The 24188-nt window shown below is 28.9% G+C and overlaps 1 protein-coding gene across 1 annotated transcript in view; it reads left to right on the top strand.

Annotated features, from left to right (window-relative positions):
- LOC135931135 (transcription initiation factor TFIID subunit 7-like) overlaps positions 1-23763 on the top strand; it is a 32730-nt gene extending 8967 nt beyond the window's left edge. Inside the window, exons 5-7 of the mRNA XM_065468034.1 lie at positions 13886-14124; positions 17376-17490; positions 22990-23763. Of these exons, the coding sequence (XP_065324106.1) occupies positions 13886-14124; positions 17376-17490; positions 22990-23174 (539 nt within the window). The 3' untranslated portion in view covers positions 23175-23763. The remainder of the gene's footprint in view (positions 1-13885; positions 14125-17375; positions 17491-22989) is intronic.
- Positions 23764-24188: the final 425 nt, after the last annotated feature.

Here is a 24188-nt window from a genome sequence, read left to right as displayed (position 1 = left end):
ACTACTTGATTTACCCAAATTCTCAAAATAAAATTGAAGCTAAATTGTATTCAAATTCAACAGAATCACAAATATCAAAAATAACATATGTGAAAAAATAAATGGATATACAGCATGTATCATGACAATTAATGTGGATGTCCTATATTTTAGAAAAAAATTCTAAAAAGAGGTGTTACTTAGTTTTTTGCATCCTCTAGGACCCTCACTTATACACCTCCCCAACTGACAAATTATGTATACATAGACATGTGCGCCGACAGCATTATCCGGGGGCATTTCTTTTTTTAGAATGATCGGCTGGCCGCTGCGAATCGATTTAGACGCCGCACAAAAATCGGCGGCTGCGTCAAATATATTTTTAATTAAAATTATAAATTCATTGGAAACACTTATAAAATAAAATTTTGCTTTATTATGTTTATAACTATAATTTAATGATTTTATTAAGTTAAAATTATCATGTGTAAATTTATTTAGATTTATAGGACATAATAATGATCTTATAGCGTTCAGAGTGAGCCCAGATATGGAAAATACACGCTCGCTGGGTGTGCTCGTAGCTGGAACGCACAGGACCTTTCTAGCTAATATTGAAAGTTTAGGAAGATCCAATGCTTTTATCTTCCAAAAATCTAAGAATTTATCTAAATTATATTACGAAAATAATGAATAACAAGCTTTTTCTAAACTAGTTAAATAGTCTTGTTGTTTCAAATTATTATTATGAATAGATGAATGTTTCGTAGCCAATGACTTAAGATAATCGAATTTTGAAGCAACTTCCGTCGTTTCACATTCGATTAATTCGTCCGTGTAAGGCCATAGAGTGGTAACGTGTTGACATAAAAATTGCACCGGAGTAATATTTGTTTTCCTTTAAATATTCATTTACTATATAGATTGAAAATGAGGGTCCAAAAGTGCTCCCAACACCTAAGTAAAAAAATAAAACATAGAAATAATATAAACCTGAAGATCGGTTATTGGAAATCTATGATCAAATTTAGTAAGCATATTTTGTTTAAGGGATGCATGGGAGGAGTATCATATTCTTTTACAATTAAATGATATTTAATTTCACTACGAAATAATAGGATAAATTTATAGTATCTTTTTAAACGTATAAAAATTCAACAGTTTTTTTGAAGGTTCTGAGAAAATTTAAAAGTTCATGCACCAAGTCCCAAACGGAGTTAAATAATTTGAGATCCGGTTTCTCCATTCTATTTAATAGAATATTTATAGGATTTTTGTTATTGCCAGTCACACTTTCCAGCATATTAAAATACTATGCAAACATATAGGCACATTTAATTTTAAGGTTTTTTCTCACATGATTTTTTATATGCACCATCATCATCAACCCCCAAATGATCTTCATAAAAAGAATCTTTATCATCCAAATCTAAAATATCCGATGTAAATGATATTGTTTCAAAACATTTTCTATTTTCGATATCGTTTATATTTTCAAAATCTGTTGTTTTGAATCTTAAGGCAAATATAATTTCTCTCACTTTTTAATGAGATTTTCTATTTTATTAACTTTTTTTATTCCATCGACTGTCATTAGATTATGTAATCCACGCCCCACACATAAATGTTGGTCATTCTTTACATTGGGTCCTGCATCCGTAACCATTTAAATTTTCTTGGACCTTAAATCAAATCCATTTTCAACTTTTTGCATCTTGGAAAGAATAGTTTCAGCGGTATGTTTTTGAGTGACCTGACGTGTCGCCAATGTATTAAATACAATATTAAAATTATTATCTATTTCGTGAAATGTAAAGGTGATATAAGTTCGCCCTCTATATTTATCGGTCCACATATCAAAATTCAGGACCTATATTAATTTGTTGACATATATGCTTTCATTGATAAATACACATCATCTAATCCACTCCGACTAAGTGTTGTTCTATCTAGTAAATCTTTTGTATCTGAAATAATGCCATATTTCTACATAATAAAAAGTTAATAATAAAAATATGCCATAAAAAATTCTAAATGTGGGATGAGATCAGTTTTATTTAAAAATTCTATTATAAAATAATTAAGTATTTTAACAGTTAAAAAATTAAAGATTAAAAGAATAAAATATATAATAATATCAATACCTCTGTTTTACTATCCTTATCTTATCTAGCACATTGGTTACAGACCTGCTCAAAATGGGCCAACGTGTATTATATGGATTGTTACAAATCAAATTTATAGCAAATAATATTTATTAATTTTAAAAAATAAAATCACATTTTAATAATTCAAAAAATATTTAATATTATTTTTCTTCTAATTAAAATTCATAAATAATATATAAAATTAATATTATTTTTAATGATAAAAAATATGTATCACGCCGCCGAATTTTTACATCGGCGGCAGCGTCGGCGTGGTCAAAATTCACCGGCGGCCCGCATGTCGATATATACATAAAGCATAAATTTTATATGTGGTCAATCCTGATCTGCAAAAGTAGGCCCGGCCCGATGTTGTGATGTTACCGTAAATGTCGTAATGTTAACGTCATAATGTTTAATTTCCTAATATTAGCCTGTAACTTAACAGTAGTAATACTTAAATCATCTGGATAAATAGTTTATTCATATCATTTATATAAAAAATTCCGCTATAGATATAATAATATATAACTAACATTTTTGATTGATTGACAAGCTTCACGTCAACTACAACACCTCCCCCTTTTACCAATCCCACTATATACCATGAAACACAAATCAAACATCCTGACTCCTTCATACAACACCCATATGCACATACCAATCAGTTCCTTCCTTTGTTCATACCACACCATACCAAATAACCCTCTGATTCACCCAACCATCCATATGCTCATTCCAATCATCCAGCTGTCCTTGAACCCATTCATCAACATCATAACTCACCATCATTCCAGCTTAAAACCATCATTCAATCATCGCATATCCCCCAGATACTGATAATCCTATCACCCCATTTGATCACCTATCTTAACATTTGACCATAAAATTGTTAGCTTCATCATCTCATTTGATCATCCATTTTATACATTGATCATCTACATCTATCCATATCCATTTGACAATTGACACTTTCCATTGACCATTCCATCTTACCCCCTTTCCACATTTCATTTACATCTCAGTTGCCCACTTGATCCACACTAAACATCTAATTACATCATTGTCCATCTTGCCCCATTTGTTACTTTCTATTAAACATCGAATTACATCATTGCCCATCTTGCCCCATTTGTTACTTTCTATTAAACATCTAATTATACCATTGCCCATCTTGCCCCATTTGTTACCTTCTTCATCACATCTCATTTGACTATTCATCTGTATCATTATCATTGTATCATTCCCATTTAATTTTCCATTTGACAATTTTCTCCATCTAACCATTTGACAATCTTGCCCCATTTTCACTACCCCCATTCACACCATTTAACAATTGACAATTTCCTCCATCTAACCATTTTACCCCATCCATCTTACATCGGAATACATCTCTAAACTATTCATTTTTAAAAAAAAAATCTTTATAATACCAATATCAATTATTCTATATATATAACATTGCCTTCAATAACTACATAAATATATAATCCTTTACCTGCTACATTCATTTCCAAAAAAAATATGCCGGGCCCTACTTTTGCAGATCAGGATTGACCACATATAAAATTTGTTCTTTATGTATACATAGACATGCGCGCCGGAAAATTCGGGACGGGTCGGGCCTTAGAATTTTTTAAAATATATCTAAATTTATCAATTTTATATTGAATTTTTTATGTAAAATAAAAATATTTGATTTTATTTATAGAAACTAGATGCCATATAACATATGTCTTTTATTTCGAGTAATTGTCAAAATTAATTTCTATATTTAAATAAATTCTGGCCGGGCCGGTATTTTTTTAAAAATTTTGGGTTCGGGTCGGGCCGGTAAAACTTTTTTAAAAAATATCGGGTTCGGGCTAGGCCGGGTTTGTAGGCCCGATGCAGATCACTACTTTACATTATAGGTGGGCGCGGGCCATGAAATTACCTATTCACGGCATGAGTGTGAATAGATTTTGAATTGCTAGGCGCGACGAGCTCATTCAAAATTATTATTACGTGATTGGGTGTGAACATAAATTTCTCAAAAATCACGGAAATTTTAAAACCCGCAAAATTAATGGCAATGAAATAATTGGGGTTGAAATGATTAGAAAATCAGAAGTGTTAAATAGAAAAGATATATTGATATCGAATTTAAAACGTGAAAAAATCAAAATTTAGGATAAATTTTTAACAATATACTATAAAAGAAACCTACAAAATTTTGTAAAATAGGCATATTGCTAAAACGATATGTCATATAAATGTATAACGGGGTACCGACAGTTTAAGGTATAAATATGTTTTAAAAATACAAAAATTAAGAAACAACTGAAAAATCTTAAAGAAAATTTATCTGTATTTTATTTCAAAAAATCTTCAACCTCTAAATGTAACAGAAAGTAAAGGGTTTTACCAGCTAAGCCGAGAGTTAATTAATTATATTGCCCACCTTTTCTAATCCTATATTTAAATACATAACATTATAAAATATTTAAAAGCTTTAGTCTTAAATACATTACAATTAATGATCTATCAAATAATTTACTAATGATTAAAATGTCATATCTCCCAAACCTATGCTCGGCTCAACTTGAAATTTTGCATATTATTAATGAATTCTATAGCTATACATAAAAAAATTAAGAGAAATTTTCATCTTATAATTATTTTCGATTTTTTAACATTATATAACTTTAAAGGCCAACCATTAGACTTTATAATTAAATAACTCTTCTAGCTCAATTAAATCCCAAAATATCTAAAATTATAGGGATTACATTTGCCCTAAATACCCCATTCTTTGGTATCGCCAAATTTTGTCGATTTAACATGGAAATAACTATTTATTTTTTTTCATTTTTGGGAATGAGTCTTGTTTCCTTCATCGATGTCTTATTTTGATCAATATCTTTCCTCAAAGAAGAAACCAAATACTGTTTTTTTCCTTCATTTATCCTTGTTGATGATGAAAATAATTCACAATTAATTTTTATCCTAAACATTAAACAATTAAAGATGATTATGAATATAATAATAATGATAAAGTATAAAGTAATGCATTACTATGACTACTTCTTCAAATAGTAACGCCCGTTGCCTGATTTTGATGAAAAGGTAACGCAAGTTATTTTTGTAACACATTACCATGCAGTACTAATTTTAACCTATAATTATCTTTATTAAATTCCTAATATATGAAATGATACCCAAATAATTCTTTAAAAATATAAAAAATAAAAAATTCTTTCTATAAAAACGGAGATGGGAATACAACAAAACATAAATAATTATATTTTAAAATGGTTTTTTGTATATTTTGTTTAAAAAAATAAAATTCTTTAGATTCTGATGTAAGGGCTCTTATTTTGCCGTCTAAATATTTTAAAGAACACATGACATATGTCCAAAGGAAGATATAACTATTGGTAAAAAATAAAATTTGTTAATTTCTGTTACAAATCCGAACTAGCTCAGGGGCTTAATGTTATTTGGGAGAGCGTAACAGGAATTAAGATAAATAAAATCTATATAAAATAAAAGGATTAATCTTAATAATAATTTAATTAATAAACACTTACTATTCAACGAACCTAAAATAATATGATATAAACTCATTAATTTATTTTTATTAAATAACTGTATTACCTTTTTTGTTTGGTAGAAGACCTTGAATCTTTTCTTTCTATCAATAAATTAGGATTCTATAATGAACACAAAACAATTTCTCTTTTCTATGAAATTCCAACTCTCTTATTATTGAAATAATTGAACAATATATATATTCATTTTTTTATAATCATTTGAATATTAAACATAATAATTTTTCGAAGAAATAAACATATAAAATAAAAATCCATCATTTAAATTAATGTTATTCCATAAAATATAAAAATGTAAAATTTATCTTTGCATATAACAAATATAAGTACAACTATTTTTTAAACTAAATTTGCATAATACAACATCTCCCCCCTTTAATTCTCCCTTAACCCCATCGTGTTCGTCGATTCTACCATGTTCCTCCTTGGTGTACTCGAATTACTATTTGTGGTCAACTCCATACTTGGGCAAAACCGTAGTTTGTGTTCACCCCCGCACGCCCAGCAATCCAATCTCCTTCTTGTGCCATACGGTGCTGTTCTGTGACCACATCTCGTTGGCGCTTCTTGTAGCCAATCCCCGTATCTTTGTCTCGCCTCGTTCCTTGCGGCTTCTACCCATCTGTTCAATTCCTTTGACCCATCTACGTCTCTTATTTCTATCCTTATTATTTTGTTACCAACTCTAACATACGAGGCCATCTAAATAAACTACTTTATAAACATATATATATATATTCTTCGAACTCTTTCTCTATACTACATTTTAATTTCTTCTCTAACTCTTTATAAAATATAAATCTCATAATTAAGTCTATCATCCCTTTTATTTCCTACAAATTATGATTCTCCTACTATGTCTATCATCAATTTATTCCTTTCTAATTATGAATCTCTTAATTATGTCTCATCAGCAAATCTGATTCTCATAATTATGTCTTTCATCAATTTATTACTTCTAATTCTTCGTATATTTCTCATTTCTCTCTAAGGCCCTAAGCTTCTACACCTTACTTGCTTCAGGTGCCTTGTAAAAGTTCCTTCTTGTCCTTCAATTTCTACTTCTACCTTTTTTCTTCCTATATTCTTGCTTACTATACCCTTCCCCCATTTAAATGGACCCTCAAACAGTAGAATCCATACCAAACTTCCAACTTTAAATTTCTCCTCATATGTATTATCTTTTGGCTTTATTTTTTCTTTCAAAAAATCTAATTCATTTCTTATTTTTCTACCTAAAAACATTTCTGCTGGCGACTTCCCTTTGCTATTCTTAGTATTATTATATGCTAATAATAATAACCACCATTTTCCTTCTCCATATTTTTCTTTTTTTAACCAATTTTTAACTAAAGCCACCATTCGTTTTGCTTGCCCATTACTTCTTGGATAATATGGTGGAGATAATATATGTTCAATCTTCCACCTATCACAAAACTTATCAAATGCTTTGCCTCTGAACGCTGGACCACCGTCAGATACTAATGTCTTCATTAATCCATATTTACTTAAAAAATCTTTTACCTAATCCAACGCTATTTTTGTTGACAGAACTGATACCTGTTTACAATCTATCCATTTTGAACCTGCATCTACCTTTATGAAATACTTTTTCTTTTCATATTCTAAAAAATCTACGTGTATTCTTTCACATGGCTCATTTGTCTCTGGCCATTTGTCCTCCTTATTTTTTGATGGTAAATTTGCCCACATATTACAGGTTTCACAGCTCCTCGCTAACTCTTCTATTTCCTTATTCATCTTGGGCCACCAAATGTATTCTCTTGCTTTATTTTTCATTCTTTCTATGCCTTGATGACCTGAATGTATTACATCTAAGGTTTCTTTTCTTAATTTATTCGGTATCACTAATCTATATCCTCTCAATAAACAATTGTCTTCTATATTTAATTCACTTCTAATATTCTTAAATGTTTTGTCTTCCTTTTCCCATTCTGCATCTCCTTTCAAACAATTTATAATTCTTAATAATTCTTTATCTTCCTTGGATATTTCCATTACTATTTCAAATGTTATAGGTTTTTCTCTTGTATCTATTCTCACGGCTCTTATAATATCACCATTTACATTTTCTTCTTCTATATATTCTAAACTATTGATTACTGGCTCTTTGTCTTCAATATCTTTATTAAACAATCTTGATAAAATGTCCGGTAAGCAATTTTGCTTACCTTCTCTGAATTTTATCTCAAAATCGAAATTACCAACTAAAATTAGCCATCTTTGCAGCCTAGGTGAAATCATAAGTTCCTTATTTTCCTTCTTAAATAAATCTACCAACGGCTTATGGTCCGTATATAATAAAAACCTTTTTCCTATCAGATATTCCTTACATTTCGTAAGCCCGAATTTCACTGCTAGAGCCTCTCTTTCTATCGTTGAGTAATTTTTCTCAGTGCTATTAAATCGTCTCGATAAAAATAAAATAGGTTTCTCAACATTATCGATCATCTGCAATAAAACTCCTTCTATACCTTCATTAGAGGCATCGACTGCTAAAATAATATTTAAATTCTCATTAAAACAGCTTAAAATCGGCTTCTCTACCATTTTTATTTTCAATTTTTCGAAACTTTTCTCCTGTGCTTCTCCCCATTCAAAATTTTTATTTTTCTTTAATAGATCATACAACGGTGTAGCAATTTCTGCAAAATTTTGAACAAACCGATGATAATAATTCGTTGCTCCTAAAAACGCTTGTACCTCCGCTTTATTATTCGGGGCTCTCATATTCATGATCTTATCAATATTCTTTACAATTGGCGTAATCTCATTTCCTTTTATAATATGTCCTAAATACTTTATTTCTTTTACTCCAAAAACGCTCTTCTTCAAATTAGCTTTTAAACCATTTTCTAATATAATATCTAACACTTTAACTAATCTCGAATTGTGTTCTTCTTCTGTTCTACCAGATATCAAAACATCGTCTAAATAATACATTATTCCTTGAAATAACGCTGCCATCGTTCTTTGAAATATTGGCGCTGATATTTCCAAACCAAAAGGTAGTCGGCAGAATGCAAACAAACCTCTATGCGTTGATCGTTAGTATCTTACTTGTCTTTTCACTCACCTTAATTTGCAAATAAGCATTCGAAAAATCAATCTTTGAAAACAGGGTGTCTCCTCTTAAATTCGCTAGCAGTTGTTCTATTCTAGGTAGTGGATACTTTTCATTTATTACGAACTTATTAACTGTTACTCTATAGTCTATACACAATCTTAAACTGTTATCTGGTTTTCTTATGGGCACTAAAGGTGTTGCCCATTCACTATGCACTATTGGTTTTATTATTCCATCTTTTAACCATTTATCTAATTCTTTATCTATCTCTTCTATCCACGAAAACGGTAATCTTCTTATGCCGCAAAACTTAGGCCTATAATTTTCTTCTAATCGTATATCTACTTCAAAATTTTTCAGAGTACCTAATTCTTCTTTAACACTTTCGCGTCCGACATATTTCCCGTGAACAAAAATTTTTTTTCTTCTAAAACTGAGTTAAATAAGACGCAAATAACACATTTTCAACGTTTTTTATTTTAAAAAGTGTATATATATAGAATTATAAAATGTTACCAATTGTCATCATTGGGATATTCATATGTAAAAAAATATACAATTTATTTCGAATGATATGAAATAAAACAATTGCGATTTTTATTTAAACATAAAGATATTTTACATTTTAAACATTCAAATCTTGTATAACCATTTTTGCAATTCTTGCATCTTTGTCTGTTAGCCGCCGAGGGCCAATGCCCTATTTTATCGAATCTAATATCTGGGATTGGATGAAAACTATTCAATTTCTTTCTTTTTTTTTAATCTTCAAATTATGTTTACCTTCTTTTCCATAATTTTCCTTTCCAACCATCATTAATCCTTTAGTTATCCGAGCTTTAAACGCTAAAAGAAATATATATTTATCATCTTTCTGTTTGATGTAGCGTCTATAGAGTAATCACGAATTCACTACACAGGAATCTAATAAATGAAAGAAAATTCGCATGTAAAAGCGCTTCCATTTTATGTCAATTCTGTATAGTTCAATTAACATATCACGGAGATCCACTCCGCCCATACTAGCATTATAATCTTGAATTATAGCCGGAATTTCGACATTAATAAAAGATTTTTCAGATACCGACCATCTTTTCGTTCGTGATGTGGGATTTATACCCATAAATGATGATATCGTGATAACCGATTTGTTATCAAACCATTTGCAAATTATAATATTATTATTAGAATCCACTTTATAATCAAGGGACCCTCTTCCTTTTTTCTTTAAGATTTTATCATCAACCAGATGGCATCCTAATAATCGATTAAATATAATGGTCCCCGACATGATAAAGCCATTATCTTTGAGCGCAACTGCTAAATTATGAAGAAAAAAAGTTATCCATGTAAATTTTATGATTTTTATGTGGGGGAACAGTTTCTAATAGTCGTATAACAATATCTCCGCTAATTCCCATCAAAGTTTTTTATATTTGTGCATTTTCCTAAATATATTTCGAAATCATATAGCATTCCAGATGATTCACATAAAGCGAAAATTCTAATTCCCCATTTATGCGGTTTTGAGCTAATATATTGTTTAAATTCACATCGCCCTTTGAAGGGCACTATCATTTCATCAATTGATAATTTTTCCTCTAATTGAATCTTTCTCATGTTCATTTTTAATGCACTAATAAATGGTCTTAGTTTGAAAAGTTTATCGTAATTAGGCTGGCCCCTAAGGATTATATTATTATTATCATTAATATGAAAGTATTTTCTCAATTCCAAGAATCTGTTTCTTGTCATGCATTGAGAAATTTGAGGAATCACTGTCTCTATAGCCCAATATTGCCTTATTGATGGCAATTTAACAATGCCCGTATAAAGGTGAATTCCGAGAAATTTTTCAATTTCACTTTAGATCAACTACTGTGGCATTTTCAAAGTCATCATCCTTCTCAATATCTACATCAGATATATCTCCCTCTGATATAATACATGTTGAGGTCATCTAAAAATTATTTATAAAATTTTTAAAAAAATATAAAATAAAATTTTCACTTTCTTAACTTTTTGCAAATATTATAGTGGCTTGCTAAATGGGAAATAGCCTATATTTAGTGTTGTTAAACGGCTCGTTTTGAGTCGATTTTTAAAAACGGCTAACTCAATATTTCATCCAGAATAGTATTACGCAAGCCTGAAGATTTTGTTTGTAGAAGGAATAAAGGTTTGGACATCTATTAGCGAAATCTCGAGGCTTAGGGAATATTTTTCTGGCTAAAATATTGAGTTAGCCGTTTTTAAGAATCGGCTCAAAACGAGCCGTTTAACAACACTACCTATATTCAATTCTTACTATATCATATTTTCAATATTTAATTTTAAAAAATTTATGGAAAAAATTACATAAGAAAATCCCAATGTTACCAATTTGGATTCTCTTTAAAAAATCATATAAAAAATAGTTATTGTTAATTTTTTTTTACTAAACATGAAATACTAGTAATAATCTATCATAAAAATATTATTTACCTTTGATTTATATATATTTATATAGAATGGTAATCGATGTAAAAGTGTAAAAATTTTGGCGCCTAAAATACCTAACTTTGAACTTATATTCTGATATAATAAAATAATCATTTTGCCAGGTTAATGATAAAATATGAAAGAATAAATATTGTTTTGTAAATTAATATGTCTAAATAGCAACCTTTCGTTTTTTAAATATAAAAATTAATTGATTAAAAATTTTGATGACAAATGATCTCGCTGGGCACGAAAGGGTTAAAGACTTCCTTATACCTATTCAAAATAATCTTTATTTCTTTGTCAAAAATATCCTCAACAACCTTCTGGTCTACCATATTATTAATTTCTTGTTTAATTTCGACTGAATCTACCTCTATTGTTTTATATCTCCTATTTTCTTATTTTCTTCTAAATTGCTTCTATATTTAATCAAAAATTCTGGTGTTCGATTTTTTAGTTCAACGAGAACTAGCTCATTTTTGAATCTTAAACAAGGTAACTCAGTCTTCTCCTTCTCTTCACTTCTTATTATCTCTTTAGTCATTTTGTTGTTCTCATGTATATTTTCAATCAAAGACCACCACTTATAATCAGGACCTATCTGCTTAATGTCATTCCAACTTAAAATTGGTTCCATATTTAGTGTCGTAATCCATAACTTTATTTCCTTATTTATATCTACCAATTTTATTATATAAAAACCTAGAATTTTAATCATGTTTCCATCTAACTGTCTCACTTTTATTTTCTTTGTAATGAATCTCTCTTTTGTAAAATATTTATTAAATTCTTTTACACTCATTAAACTAATCTCAGCTCCAGTATCCAATAAAAAGCTAATTTCAATTTCTCCTATTTTTATTTTAATCCTAGGACATTTATTTTTCCTTATTATATTTTCCAACTCAATTTTGCATACATTTTCTGTTTCCAAATTTTTTTATCATTCACATCATTTATACTATTATCATTTATTCCTAATTTACAATTAAAATTATAAAAATCAGATATACTATTACTAATATAATTTATATGCTTATTCTCTCCTTTATATAGTCATCTGTTACATGCTTCCTGAACATGTCCTTTTTGTCCACATTTTAAACATATTAAATTATTATCTATAAAACTTCTACAATTTGTTACTATATGGCCTTTCCGTCCACATCTCGCGCAATTTAAATGTCCAGTTAAATCACATTGCCTCGAAATGTGTCCGAACTTTCCACAACTGTAACACCTAATTGTCCTACCATTATCTATTTTTTGACTTATCTTGCTTTCATTTCTTATCGCGTTTTTAATTCTTTCTACTTCTTTATTTTCCAATCTTATTACTGACGTATTTCTACCTATAATTAATCCTAATGCGAAACTTAAAATTCATACCAAAATTATAATTATACCTATATATTCGAGAACTAAACTTAATAAATTAATCTGTGTAATGTACATTATAATGTACTCAATAACCACTTAATTAACAAAATTTTAAATAATTTAAAAAAATTGCATACATATAAAATTACTACTATAATAAATAAAAATAATAATAATTTATATAACATAAAAATAAATTTGTTTTTACCTTTGATTTCCTATGTGTATATCTAACAAGCCCTGATTTACTTCGGCCCAAATTGTTACAAATCCGAACTAGCTCAGGGGCTTAATGTTATTTGGGAGAGCGTAACAGGAATAAAGATAAATAAAATCTATATAAAATAAACAAAGGATTAATCTTAATAATAATTTAATTAATAAACACTTACTATTCAACGAACCTAAAATAATATGATATAAACTCCTTTAATTAATTTATTTTTATTAAATAACTGTATTACCTTTTTTGTTTGGTAGAAGACCCTGAATCTTTTCTTTCTAACAATAAATTAGGATTCTATAATGAACACAAAACAATTTCTCTTTATATTAATTTTTTATAATCATTTGAATATTAAACATAATAATTTTTCGAAGAAATAAACATATAAAATAAAAATCCATCATTTAAATTAATGTTATTCCATAAAATATAAAAATGTAAAATTTATCTTTGCATATAACAAATATAAGTACAACTATTTTTTAAACTAAATTTGCATAATACAACAATTTCGAATATTTAATTTTTCTCTGCTATATCAACGGGGTCAGAATTAAAATTTTTTGGAAATGAAGAGACTCATGTAGTCCCAAATTAAGGATTTACCTAAAAACCAAGGCACAGAAGTAAAGCCATCAGGTCTTAGGCCATCATCTAATGATAAATTAGCAGGCTCCAGGATGTTTGGTATTCGAGCCTTCATAAGAGAACGGCTAGTAACCGAATTAATTGCTGCGTGTCTTGCATGTCTGCCTTAACTATATATACAATTAAGACCAAGTATTCCTTTGGAATCAACTAATATTTTACATTTTATGCATGTATGTGGTTGAACTATGTTACATCCAGTTCGATGGCCTATGACAACTCTTAATTGTTCATCTGATTTACATAGGTTACCATTTGGTAATTCTTCCAGCTATTCATAACTACTATTACAGTTTATCAACAACTAAAATTAAATAAAAATGATTATATATATAACCAGGCGTAACTGATTTGTTCGGCGAATCTTTCAGCAGCTTTAGCGGCAGCGAGGATGAACGCGTCAAAGAAATCGATCTATCCGAATCCGATGAACTTGAATTGGAGGAAGATGGAGACGAAGATCTAGACGAGGAAGAGGAATACGATTTTAGCGATGGCGAAACCGAGAAACACCTAATGGGGCGGGCTGAATCTGGGCAAATTGGACCAGATCACGCCTACTTGTCCTGTTCCGATTTGGTACGTCTTTTTTCTTCGAACCTTTGTAAATTTTTTGTTTTAATCGATTGAGATATTAATTTTTTAAATCTATAATATATATAAAAGCCGTGTCACAGTCACAGTGTCACAACTTATAATATATATTTTAAAATCGTGAATTTTGAGAAGCGTCTGTTGCCTAATCGGCAAGAGCGTCGTTTACAAATCTGATGGCTTAAAAATCATTTTTTCTTAATCTAACTTGCTGATTCCATCCTTGGGGAGATGATAATATCTATCTATCTATAATATATAAAAGCCATGTCACAGTCACAGTGTCATAACGTAATAGCTAATAGTATTCTTTAAAATATTCGTCCAATAAAAATCACCATAGTTTATTCGGTCCAATGATAATATCATATATCAAACATAAATCATTTAAGCTACCTTAACATATATACTAGAATTTTTAGGTTAATGAATAAATTAGGTAGTACCTAAATGAATAATAAGCAAAATATAAATTTGATAGGTACTACCTTAAGACAATACCTTATATGTATATTTAAAAAGTCGTGAAATTTGAAAAGCGTCTATGGCCTAATCGGCAAGATCGCCGCTTACCAATTCGATGGTTTTCGGTTCGAATCCCAGCAAACATAATTTTTTTTCTTAATCCAATTTGGTGGTTCCGTTCTTGGTGGGGTGATATATTGGAGGCCGGACTCGACCAAGTGATTCCGTTATAATATATGTTAAATAGTAAGGGTCTTGTTTTTATTTTTTAAATAAAATATCAAAACTCTGGAGAACATTGTACAAGGAGTGCTTAGTGCCTTCCATTATAAATATTCCCACAATCTAATAAATATTTGCATTTTATACAATTATATATCTTTGTTACATTCTTTAAAAATTTGAAATTGGGCCAAGCAAAACTTAGCAAGAACATTAATTAAATTCCCATTTGGCCTGAAAATGTTGTCATTTTCAGACCTCTGGTGGTAAATTGATGGGAAAATAAAAGTGGCAGAAGCATATCATTTATAAATGGATTTTTTGGGCAGAGGTAAAATACATTATGATCTGCTGTTTCCGATGTCATCCTTATTAGAGAGGTTCCTGCTTACTCATTTATTATTTTGTTTAACTTGCCTGTCCAACTTTTAAAAATTATTACATTGGTTGATTTGGTTCTTTATGTATTATTTTAATGTTTTTTACTTAAACTTTAAATTATGAAATAAAAAAATAATATCTAATAATAAATAGAAGTCAGTTGCTCATTTTGCCTGAAATATATTTCTAATTCACCTACCCATTGTTTTAAAAATATTTCCCACTCACCAACCCAATATCTTTCAGTCTATCCACTGAATAGGCGGGTTTAAGTTAGGCAAAACCTTCATCTTGCAAAAATAAATAAGGTTTAAATTGCAAATGAATAAAATTTATTTAGGAATATTTTTTTATTGAGCACATAAATATAATTTTTACAGATTTTATCAAAATAATATAATGAAAATACATATGTTCCAATTATATATTTATATTGAAGGTAATAAATATATCAGAGACTTGTAGGTACCTTTTGCACAGCCTGCCCGGGATTTTTTTTAAAAAATTTTTTGGTATGGCCCGGTCTGGATTTAAAAAATTATATTTTTATTTTCAATTTTTATAGATAATAATGGCTATTTAAAATATACGGCCTGACCTGGGTACCTTTAAAATTTTTAGGCCCAGCCTGGGTATATTTAAAATTTTAAAATATGGCCTACCCTTCCCCCCCTGTACCTATATCAAAATATATTTTTTTATAATTAGGATCATCTTGAAAAATGGATCCACATCATGAGAAGGCAAACTTATTCAAAACTCTGGGGATAACAATTTACTAATGAGTGTTTTGTGGCTTCCATTGTTATTAAAAAAACCCTTAAGGAAGGATCCATTCCCACAATCTAATAAATATTTGCATTTTGTATGATTACTAGCTGATATCCCACAAGAATGACAAGGAATTAGTATTCACTTTAATTTGATGATGGATAACTCAAAAATAAGCCTATATGAGGTGTGAATCAGAAATTTACTTTATTTTGATGAGTTAATTCCAATTTTCATTATTTTTATAATATGTTAATGACGTAAATATATACTTATTGCATTCAATATGAACAAATATTTGAAACATGTTTGAATATACTTTTTTTTAATTATATTAATTTCCTTATTTTTTTTAATTTTTATTATTTATGTACTCAATAAAAAATTTAATCTTGCTAGATGAGGGTTTTGTATATTGTTATCATGGAAACAGATTTTGGATTTGGACTTATTAAGAATGAGTCTTTTATAATTGGCTTCAAGAAATTGAAAACCAATTATTTTAAGAAGAGCATCACAGATTGTTCCATCATCAAGATACCAAATATTTATATCCAAATCAAATTTAGATTTAAACTAATAGATGAGATAATGAATACTAAGGTAAAATAAACGAAGACGTGTGCCCCATGCTGGATCCTTTCGTCAGAATCTATGACATATGAGCTGAATAAAGGAGTTTTAATGTTACAGTATGTCTCTAGGAATTTTGAATAAACATTTGGGATAAAAACAATTTATGAAATGTTCACTAAATTTAATATTGAAAGCATTTTTAGTCTACTTTGATAATAGCCATGTTAGGAGGAAGATTTTGGAATACAAATGGCATATGAAGTTTTTTGCCTTCTCCCTTAATACCAAATCCTAATTGATACGCATATTTATTTAGTTAAAACCCCGGATTTTGACCCGTGGCAATTATTTTTGATAATAATCTTCTAAATAGCCTGCAATGGGGTAGATATTACCATAGTGTTTGTGAGATATTCAGCTTTGCCCCCAGATTCGAATCTATGATGGCAGGTCTTTCTTTAAAAGATTATTTAGGAAGGTTTTAAGGCCTTTAAAGATTCTTTGAGTGAATGTAGATTTTATATGAAGTGAGAGGGCAAAAACCATTGCGTCTGGATGTGGAAAATTTGTTAAAAGAATTAATAAATATCATACCTTACAAATCATATTTTTTTTTATTCCATATTTTGATTCATCCATCGTTAAATAAAGGTAAAATTTATTATTTATCCAAATTCTGATTCCCCGTAATTCTTGACGGGCTATCAGCTAGTATTAATATAACAGCTTGAAATTAAATTCTTGAACAAAATAGCCTCTAAAGGATCAAATGTATAGTAGTAAAAAAGATATTTAGATCAGTTATTTATTATTTTCTAAAGATAAAATGTTCCACTAAAGATGACGGTATGAACTTAATCCCAACTGGCGACTTCATCATGAGTACCGAAGAAGATGTTACAAGCGAAAGTTCTCTTGTGGCGATTTCCAATTTTGGTTTATTTTTATATAATGCTTTTTTCTTTTACAATTCACTATGAAATATGAGAAAACCTTGCTAATTAAAAAATCAAATTAATTTTTTTGAAAATATAACTAATTTGGTATAATAATCTTATACTTTTGGGTTCACCAAAATGAACTGGATTGGTACTTAGCTCCGCATTATGAGATTTCAATATAAAGTGAGTGACACGGTAAAATATTGCTCAGGATTAAATTATTTTCGATAATGATACTTTCGTCATATTGAATTAGAATTTAAAAATCAGTTATCTTAATTAAATTTAATAAGATCATCAATAAGATTTATTAATTTATACTGCACACGGTATTCCGTAATGGTAAAAATCTTTTTTTTGGTTTGGTCACACTACAAATTCTGCCACAATTTTTTTTAACTCAGCTGTGATACTGTTAGTGGTTGATATATTTTCTTCATTGACAATAATATTTATGATTGAAAGCTCTTTTCAATAGTGGTTAATATAGATATAATATTTAGAGTAGACCTCTCCAGGTTCAAATACACGATCTAAAAAAACTCAATAGATGCGATTATGGCCAGATTTAGCCCCACTACCTAAAGCAAGTTTTATTTTTGAGTGTACTATAATTGAGTTTTATTTCAAATTATAAAACAAATGTTTTAAGATATTATTTTAAAACAATATAATGAATAAAAAAATTTTATAATACTGGATACACCATCTCTTTATCCTTCCAGAGTGTATATAAATCATAGTTGTGCATTTGACTGGCCAAATAGGATTCAGTCAAATATGGTCAAATACAATAAATTTGTTTTAAGACATTATTAACTTCATTTTATACAAAATAGTAAAAAATGAATCTATGTAATAATAAATTATTTTAAAAAAAATCCTATAATTAATGTTTCGCTCTCCATGGCAGAGTCTTGTTCTGATTTATATTCAATATTATCATTTTCTTTTAATCAATTTTAGATTATGAAATACTTTTACCAATTTTCTGGTTGTCGAGATCTTCAATCGATTTCTTTTCTTCGTATGAATATTTTGCCCCATATTGACCAATTTCTTTCTAAAGAAATATAACTAGGAATTGTTAGTAAGATATTATATTAGATACTTCTCTTAATGTTCAAATTGGGTAAAGCTAATTCCAACAACTTGAGGAGGAAATCTGATTGTTTTTTATCAAATTATTGCCTTCCACATATTTTGGTTATTAAATATAACCGCTTTTATTTCTTAAATTTATGATATCACTTAAAATATCTTGATTATCGTCACCTTATTAAATGCCTAATTCTTGTATTATATCACATGCTTCGTCAAACTCACTACTAGTGATATATGGATTCTTTTCCTTTTTCAAATTATCTTCAATTTTTTTTCTTCAAATGAAGAAATTATAAAATCATGGTATGATCGAATTGTATATCTTCCAAATTAAGGATCTCTTTTTTTACGTGGGCTAAAGTGTATTTATCCCTTTGCACTTACAACAATAAAAGAGCTAAAGGTTAAAGAATAGTTTAAAATTTTTAATTTTTTGTCCAAAATATTTCTTCATTTAATATATTATTGAATTTCTTTCGGACAAATATCCAACTTCTCCAACAACTGCTTCAGAGTTTTCTTCTTGCTCCTTACATATTTTATTGATGATGTCCATCTTGTTTGGATAATTGTACATAAGGTAATACAAATCGGCAAGTAATTTTCTAAAACCATCCTTTAGCAAAATTATTAAATTTATATACTGAGATCCAATCAAATTAATAATGTGAAAAATTCTTTTATTTTTGTTTTATATTTTAAAATGAAATTCTAATATTTTAATATGAGAATCTTATATTTTAATATGAAAATTTTATATTTATAATTAAATTGATATATCTTAAAATAAATTGTAACCTAATTAGATGCTTTAAATATATATTAATTAAATCAATTTATTAATTCACCAATAATATCCTAGGTCAAATACTCCTTCGGTTATGACCGGTCAATTGACCGACTTGCCAATCCTGGTTTAAATCATAACTTTTTTTTATTTAAGTCAGATTTTTTTGGATTAGGATTTGTGAAATTTTTTTTATACCTATTAATTATAATGTATAAGGATGAAGATCTTAAGATAATTCCTGCCTGTAAATAGAAACAAGTTTTTTAGGCATAACAAAAACTTAATTAATTCGGTCTCGGTAAACATTTATTTTTACTGAAAATTGAGGGCACCCCATACTATACCTGAATGATATTTTCTTGATTATTTCCATTAATACTCTCATCTGACATTTTTGAAACATTTTTTTATATTAAATTTGTGAAGACACTCAAAATAATTGACATAATTTTAAATCAACAATATATATTTTGATGATCCCAATTTCAATCACAAAATCCTTGGAAGCAGGGCCGTTCAAACGGGGGGGCGAGCGGGCAGAGGCTCCGGGCCGCCTAAATTAGACATTTTTAGGAGCCGTCAAATTTTATAATTTTACTTTTTTATCCTCTTGAGAATTTTTTTTGTATATACTACATAATAGACATTCTTTTTTGTGTAAAAAATCCAAGTATGAATTTCGAAAAAAGGTTTGCAAGTCTAGCCATTTATATTATAACAAAAAAAAATTTATATTTTATTTTAAAAAAAACTTCATTTATTTTTTAGTTAAGAAATTTAAAAAAAGAGGTCTTGCAGGTAATCTAATCATCGTATATAAGCGTTTGGTACATTTAGGTTAATAAATAGTTATAATATGAAATAATAAATACGAAACACAAATCATAATTTATATAAAGATTATAAATAAATTAGTATAAATTATAATTTAAATAAGCGAAAATTTGTGAATTCTTCACCTAAAAAGTAGCATTTTGCTTTGGTGGCCACTGATCTTCTCGACTTCTGCGCATCTTTATTCGCGTTTTTGTTTTTGTCATTAATTTTTCTGTCTTTTATCGCTTGAGATCCAATTCCTTTTTAGCGCCATCGCTACGATTGGGAGAAAAATGGCCTAAGTCTATCCTATGCACAGAATGTTCAATCAGGGGGTTTCATTCATTGAAGGAATAAAGCTGAGATGATTGTATTTTATTATGTTTAAGGCCAACCTCTGACGTAGATAGTGTCCCTCGTTGGGATCCTCGGTCCTATCAGAGATTTGGTGCTCCAGCTCTTAAAAAAAGCCAGGGCATGAGAGCCAAACGATGTTAAAGTCGTGGCGATTAATGGTAGGAATGTTTCGCCTCGGCGTCGAGCATTCCTATTTATATTGGAAGGGGTAAGAGGATCGATGCATGAGAAATCCTAGATAAGGAATTCCCCCCTCTTCCAAAGGATCATGATAGAATTATTAGACCCATTTAGCATCGGAATTGTAAAGGCCAATGGGTTCGAGAGTTGACGGGATGCCAGCAGATTTTAAGGCTCTGGAAATAGTATCGTTTCATATGAATGTCTAATGAATCTGCTTCTACAACGCTTGCAGTGCTAAGAGTGACGGTTTTTGGAATAATCGATGTTTGACAGGGAATACAGCGATAGGGTATCACCATATCGCAATTGAGTCTAAGACCAATGGCGTGACTTAGCTCATAGTTATTTAGAAGCTGGTCACGATTTCGCAATGAGAAAGCCTCGAGATATTCGTAGCCGCTATCTGCGAAAATGGAAATTATTAGATAATAGTTTTTGGGTTAGCTCCTCGATTTAAGGCATGCAACGGAGTGGCCAACTGGAGGTTTATCCCAGTCCTTTTGTAGTGCTGATGAGGGAGGATTGTTTAATGAGAGAGATTTGATCAGTTACCTGCTTTAGCAAGTGATCAAGATGTTTTGTGAATGCGTGTATGATGGGCTCGCAAGACAGACGAGAGGATATGAACACACTAATGGAAAATAGCGAGGGCGACCTTATGCCAATACCACCGGATTTAGTTGGTAAGGTAGCCTGTAACCAATAGGTCTCCAAATTTAAGATTGTGTATATTTCTGTGAGGCGTTTGATCCCAAGCTCATGCGCAGCAAGGATGACATCATATTGGAAGATTCGCGACGATCGGAGTGTATATAAAATTCTCTGAATTAGAAGGTAGTTCTTCAGTAGAGAAAGCTTGATGGGTTGGGAGGCGCGATAGTGTATCGTGATGGAGATCCGAGATGTGTCAAAGAGTTCAATGGTATATGATTGAACATAAAATTATGGTTAAGGTTAAATAATCCCAAGCAGAAAATATTCGCTCCTGCCTGGATTAATTTACAGTCCAAACTACTCTCGCTGGATTTTATTATCTTTATTGCCTTCATCATTTCATTCGGTGGGCAGGTCTTTCTAAACTATAACCAGTGTATATGTGACACATACTTGCAGTTTCCCAGCTGAGTTAAAAAAATTGTTGCAGAACTTGCCACTAAAAATTGATCCAATCAAAAAACGTAGAACCTAAGTTAATATGGTATATACTATGCTCAATATAAAACGTTAGCTAGGATAGGGGCTGAATAACTTAATGTTCCTAACAAAAATAAGTAGAAGAAAAGATTATAGCATTGTTGATATTATTTTAATATTGGCATTATGTCCAAATTATCATAGTTATAATTCTTATCATTTTTTGCCCCCATTATCTGCCTCACCTGTCCTATAAATAATTTTTTGATAAAGTAAATTCCATTGATCTTTAATCACAATTAAAAATAAGATAATTATAGATTGCTCTCATCTTTGACAATTTATTATTTCTTCTCATGATTTTGGGGGAATTTTTTTATTTTTTTAAATGGATTTCCTTAATTAATCATTTTTTTTGAAACCAAAAATCACAAATAAATACTAAAATTTAGAATTGAAAAAGGAATTGTTTAAAAAAAATTTCTGATACACAGATATCCGACAAAATAACTCTTAATATTTCAGCTGATAAAATTACTATTGGCGCTTTCAATCTATCAAATCTTGCATTTTTTGAATTTAATTATAATGCCAGTAAACCTTTCCTACTAATATAGTTAAAAATTAAGGAAACGTTCCCAGGAACTAAGTTAAAATTTCTTTTAAAATAACCGAGTATTCAAACATTTGGAATTCATTAGAAAACGGTTTAAAATACACGGTACAAAAGATTAATATTATAATATCAGCTGATTTAACCTCCTTAATGCAAGATTATAATAGAATATTTACTTAAATTTGAATTATAAAAGTGCATCGCAAAATTACATACATTAAGTTAGGTAATTATTTGTTTATTTCAAATGCAACGAAGTTATCGACATATAATACTGTTAAAATTTTTTTTTATTTTTGGCGAATTTGTGAAATTTTTACGTTTTCTTACACCGAGATTCATTCATTTCATAATTTCTAGGAATATGTGATAGATTTGGAAGCTCAAATGATTTTAATTTTGAAATATTTTTTAGTATAACAATATTAGCAAATTTTATGGTAAAATAAATGATAAATTATTATTGTTCTGTTTATTTTTCAAAATATGCACAGATACATCCACCCGCACACTTGAGATACAAAACAAACTCAGATCAATCCAGGATAAAAGATTCAATCATTTGGCCGATCTGCAGTGCATAGAAAATCCTGCATTGAGACAAAGGTTTCAAAATATGCTAGACGTGTTGGAAGAAGAGGAGACTAATCTTAAGCGTGAACTTCAAACCATGAAATGAATTCGATAAATTATAATAAAAAATTTTAGAAAATAAGAATTGAAGAAGTACATGCGCAACTAATATCAAGATTTGATTTCCTAATCATAAATTGGTGTTTTCCCCATTCATTTTAAAGAGATGCATGTTTGAGAGTAGAAGGGGGAAAATATTAATCTTTAAATTAATTTGTTAAATATAGCCATTTTTATTTAATGTTTTAACCTTTTTGTTATTTTCGATATTGGCATAATTTATGCAAGAATTTGAGCAAAATTAACAATTTTTATATACAAATCAATCAGCCAACTAATTCTTTTTAAATTAACAATCTGAGTTAAGCTCTAATGTTCATTATATATATATACAGGACATGTATTAGGTTAATATAATCTCTTATACATAATTACTTAAAATAATATTTAAAAAGTAGACATATAGTTGATATTACTCTATTATAAAGAATTGGTTATAAAATACTAGGTGAAATTCCATTTTTACAGACATATTTGACAATATATTACAGTTAATATTTTAACAAATTCTACTAATCAATGCTTTTGATAATAAATATAGCAACCATTGCATTCATTTAGTTAACGCCATCTATTTATTTTAAATAAAAATTGATATTAAAATTAATCTTCATATTATTCATTTCATAATGTCTTTAAAAGATAATTTCTGATGTCCTTATCAATATTTTATAGTTTTTTGTAAAATATATAATTCGCTATATTGGTATAAATTATTTGATTGTCATAAATGATAATTGAATTAAATATACTGTAAATCTAAGACATATAATATTCCACTGTTTGAATTGTGCTTTAATTTTTTTTATCTAATTTATGATTTAATTTTATCAATAGTTTTATGATTATATTTTACGTTTATTAAGATATATAAATTAAAATTACTCACTTTATAAAGAATTATATTTGATATATTATATTATTTAGTAATTTTATGGATCTATTATTAATAATTATAATACATTTCACTTTCGTCTTAAGACTTATCTTTGACTTATAT

Source organism: Gordionus sp. m RMFG-2023, chromosome 1 (genome assembly GCF_954871325.1).
Source record: "Gordionus sp. m RMFG-2023 chromosome 1, tfGorSpeb1-WG-v2, whole genome shotgun sequence".
NCBI lineage: Eukaryota > Metazoa > Nematomorpha > Gordioida > Chordodea > Parachordodidae > Gordionus > Gordionus sp. m RMFG-2023.
This window is presented reverse-complemented; position numbering and strand designations above follow the sequence as displayed.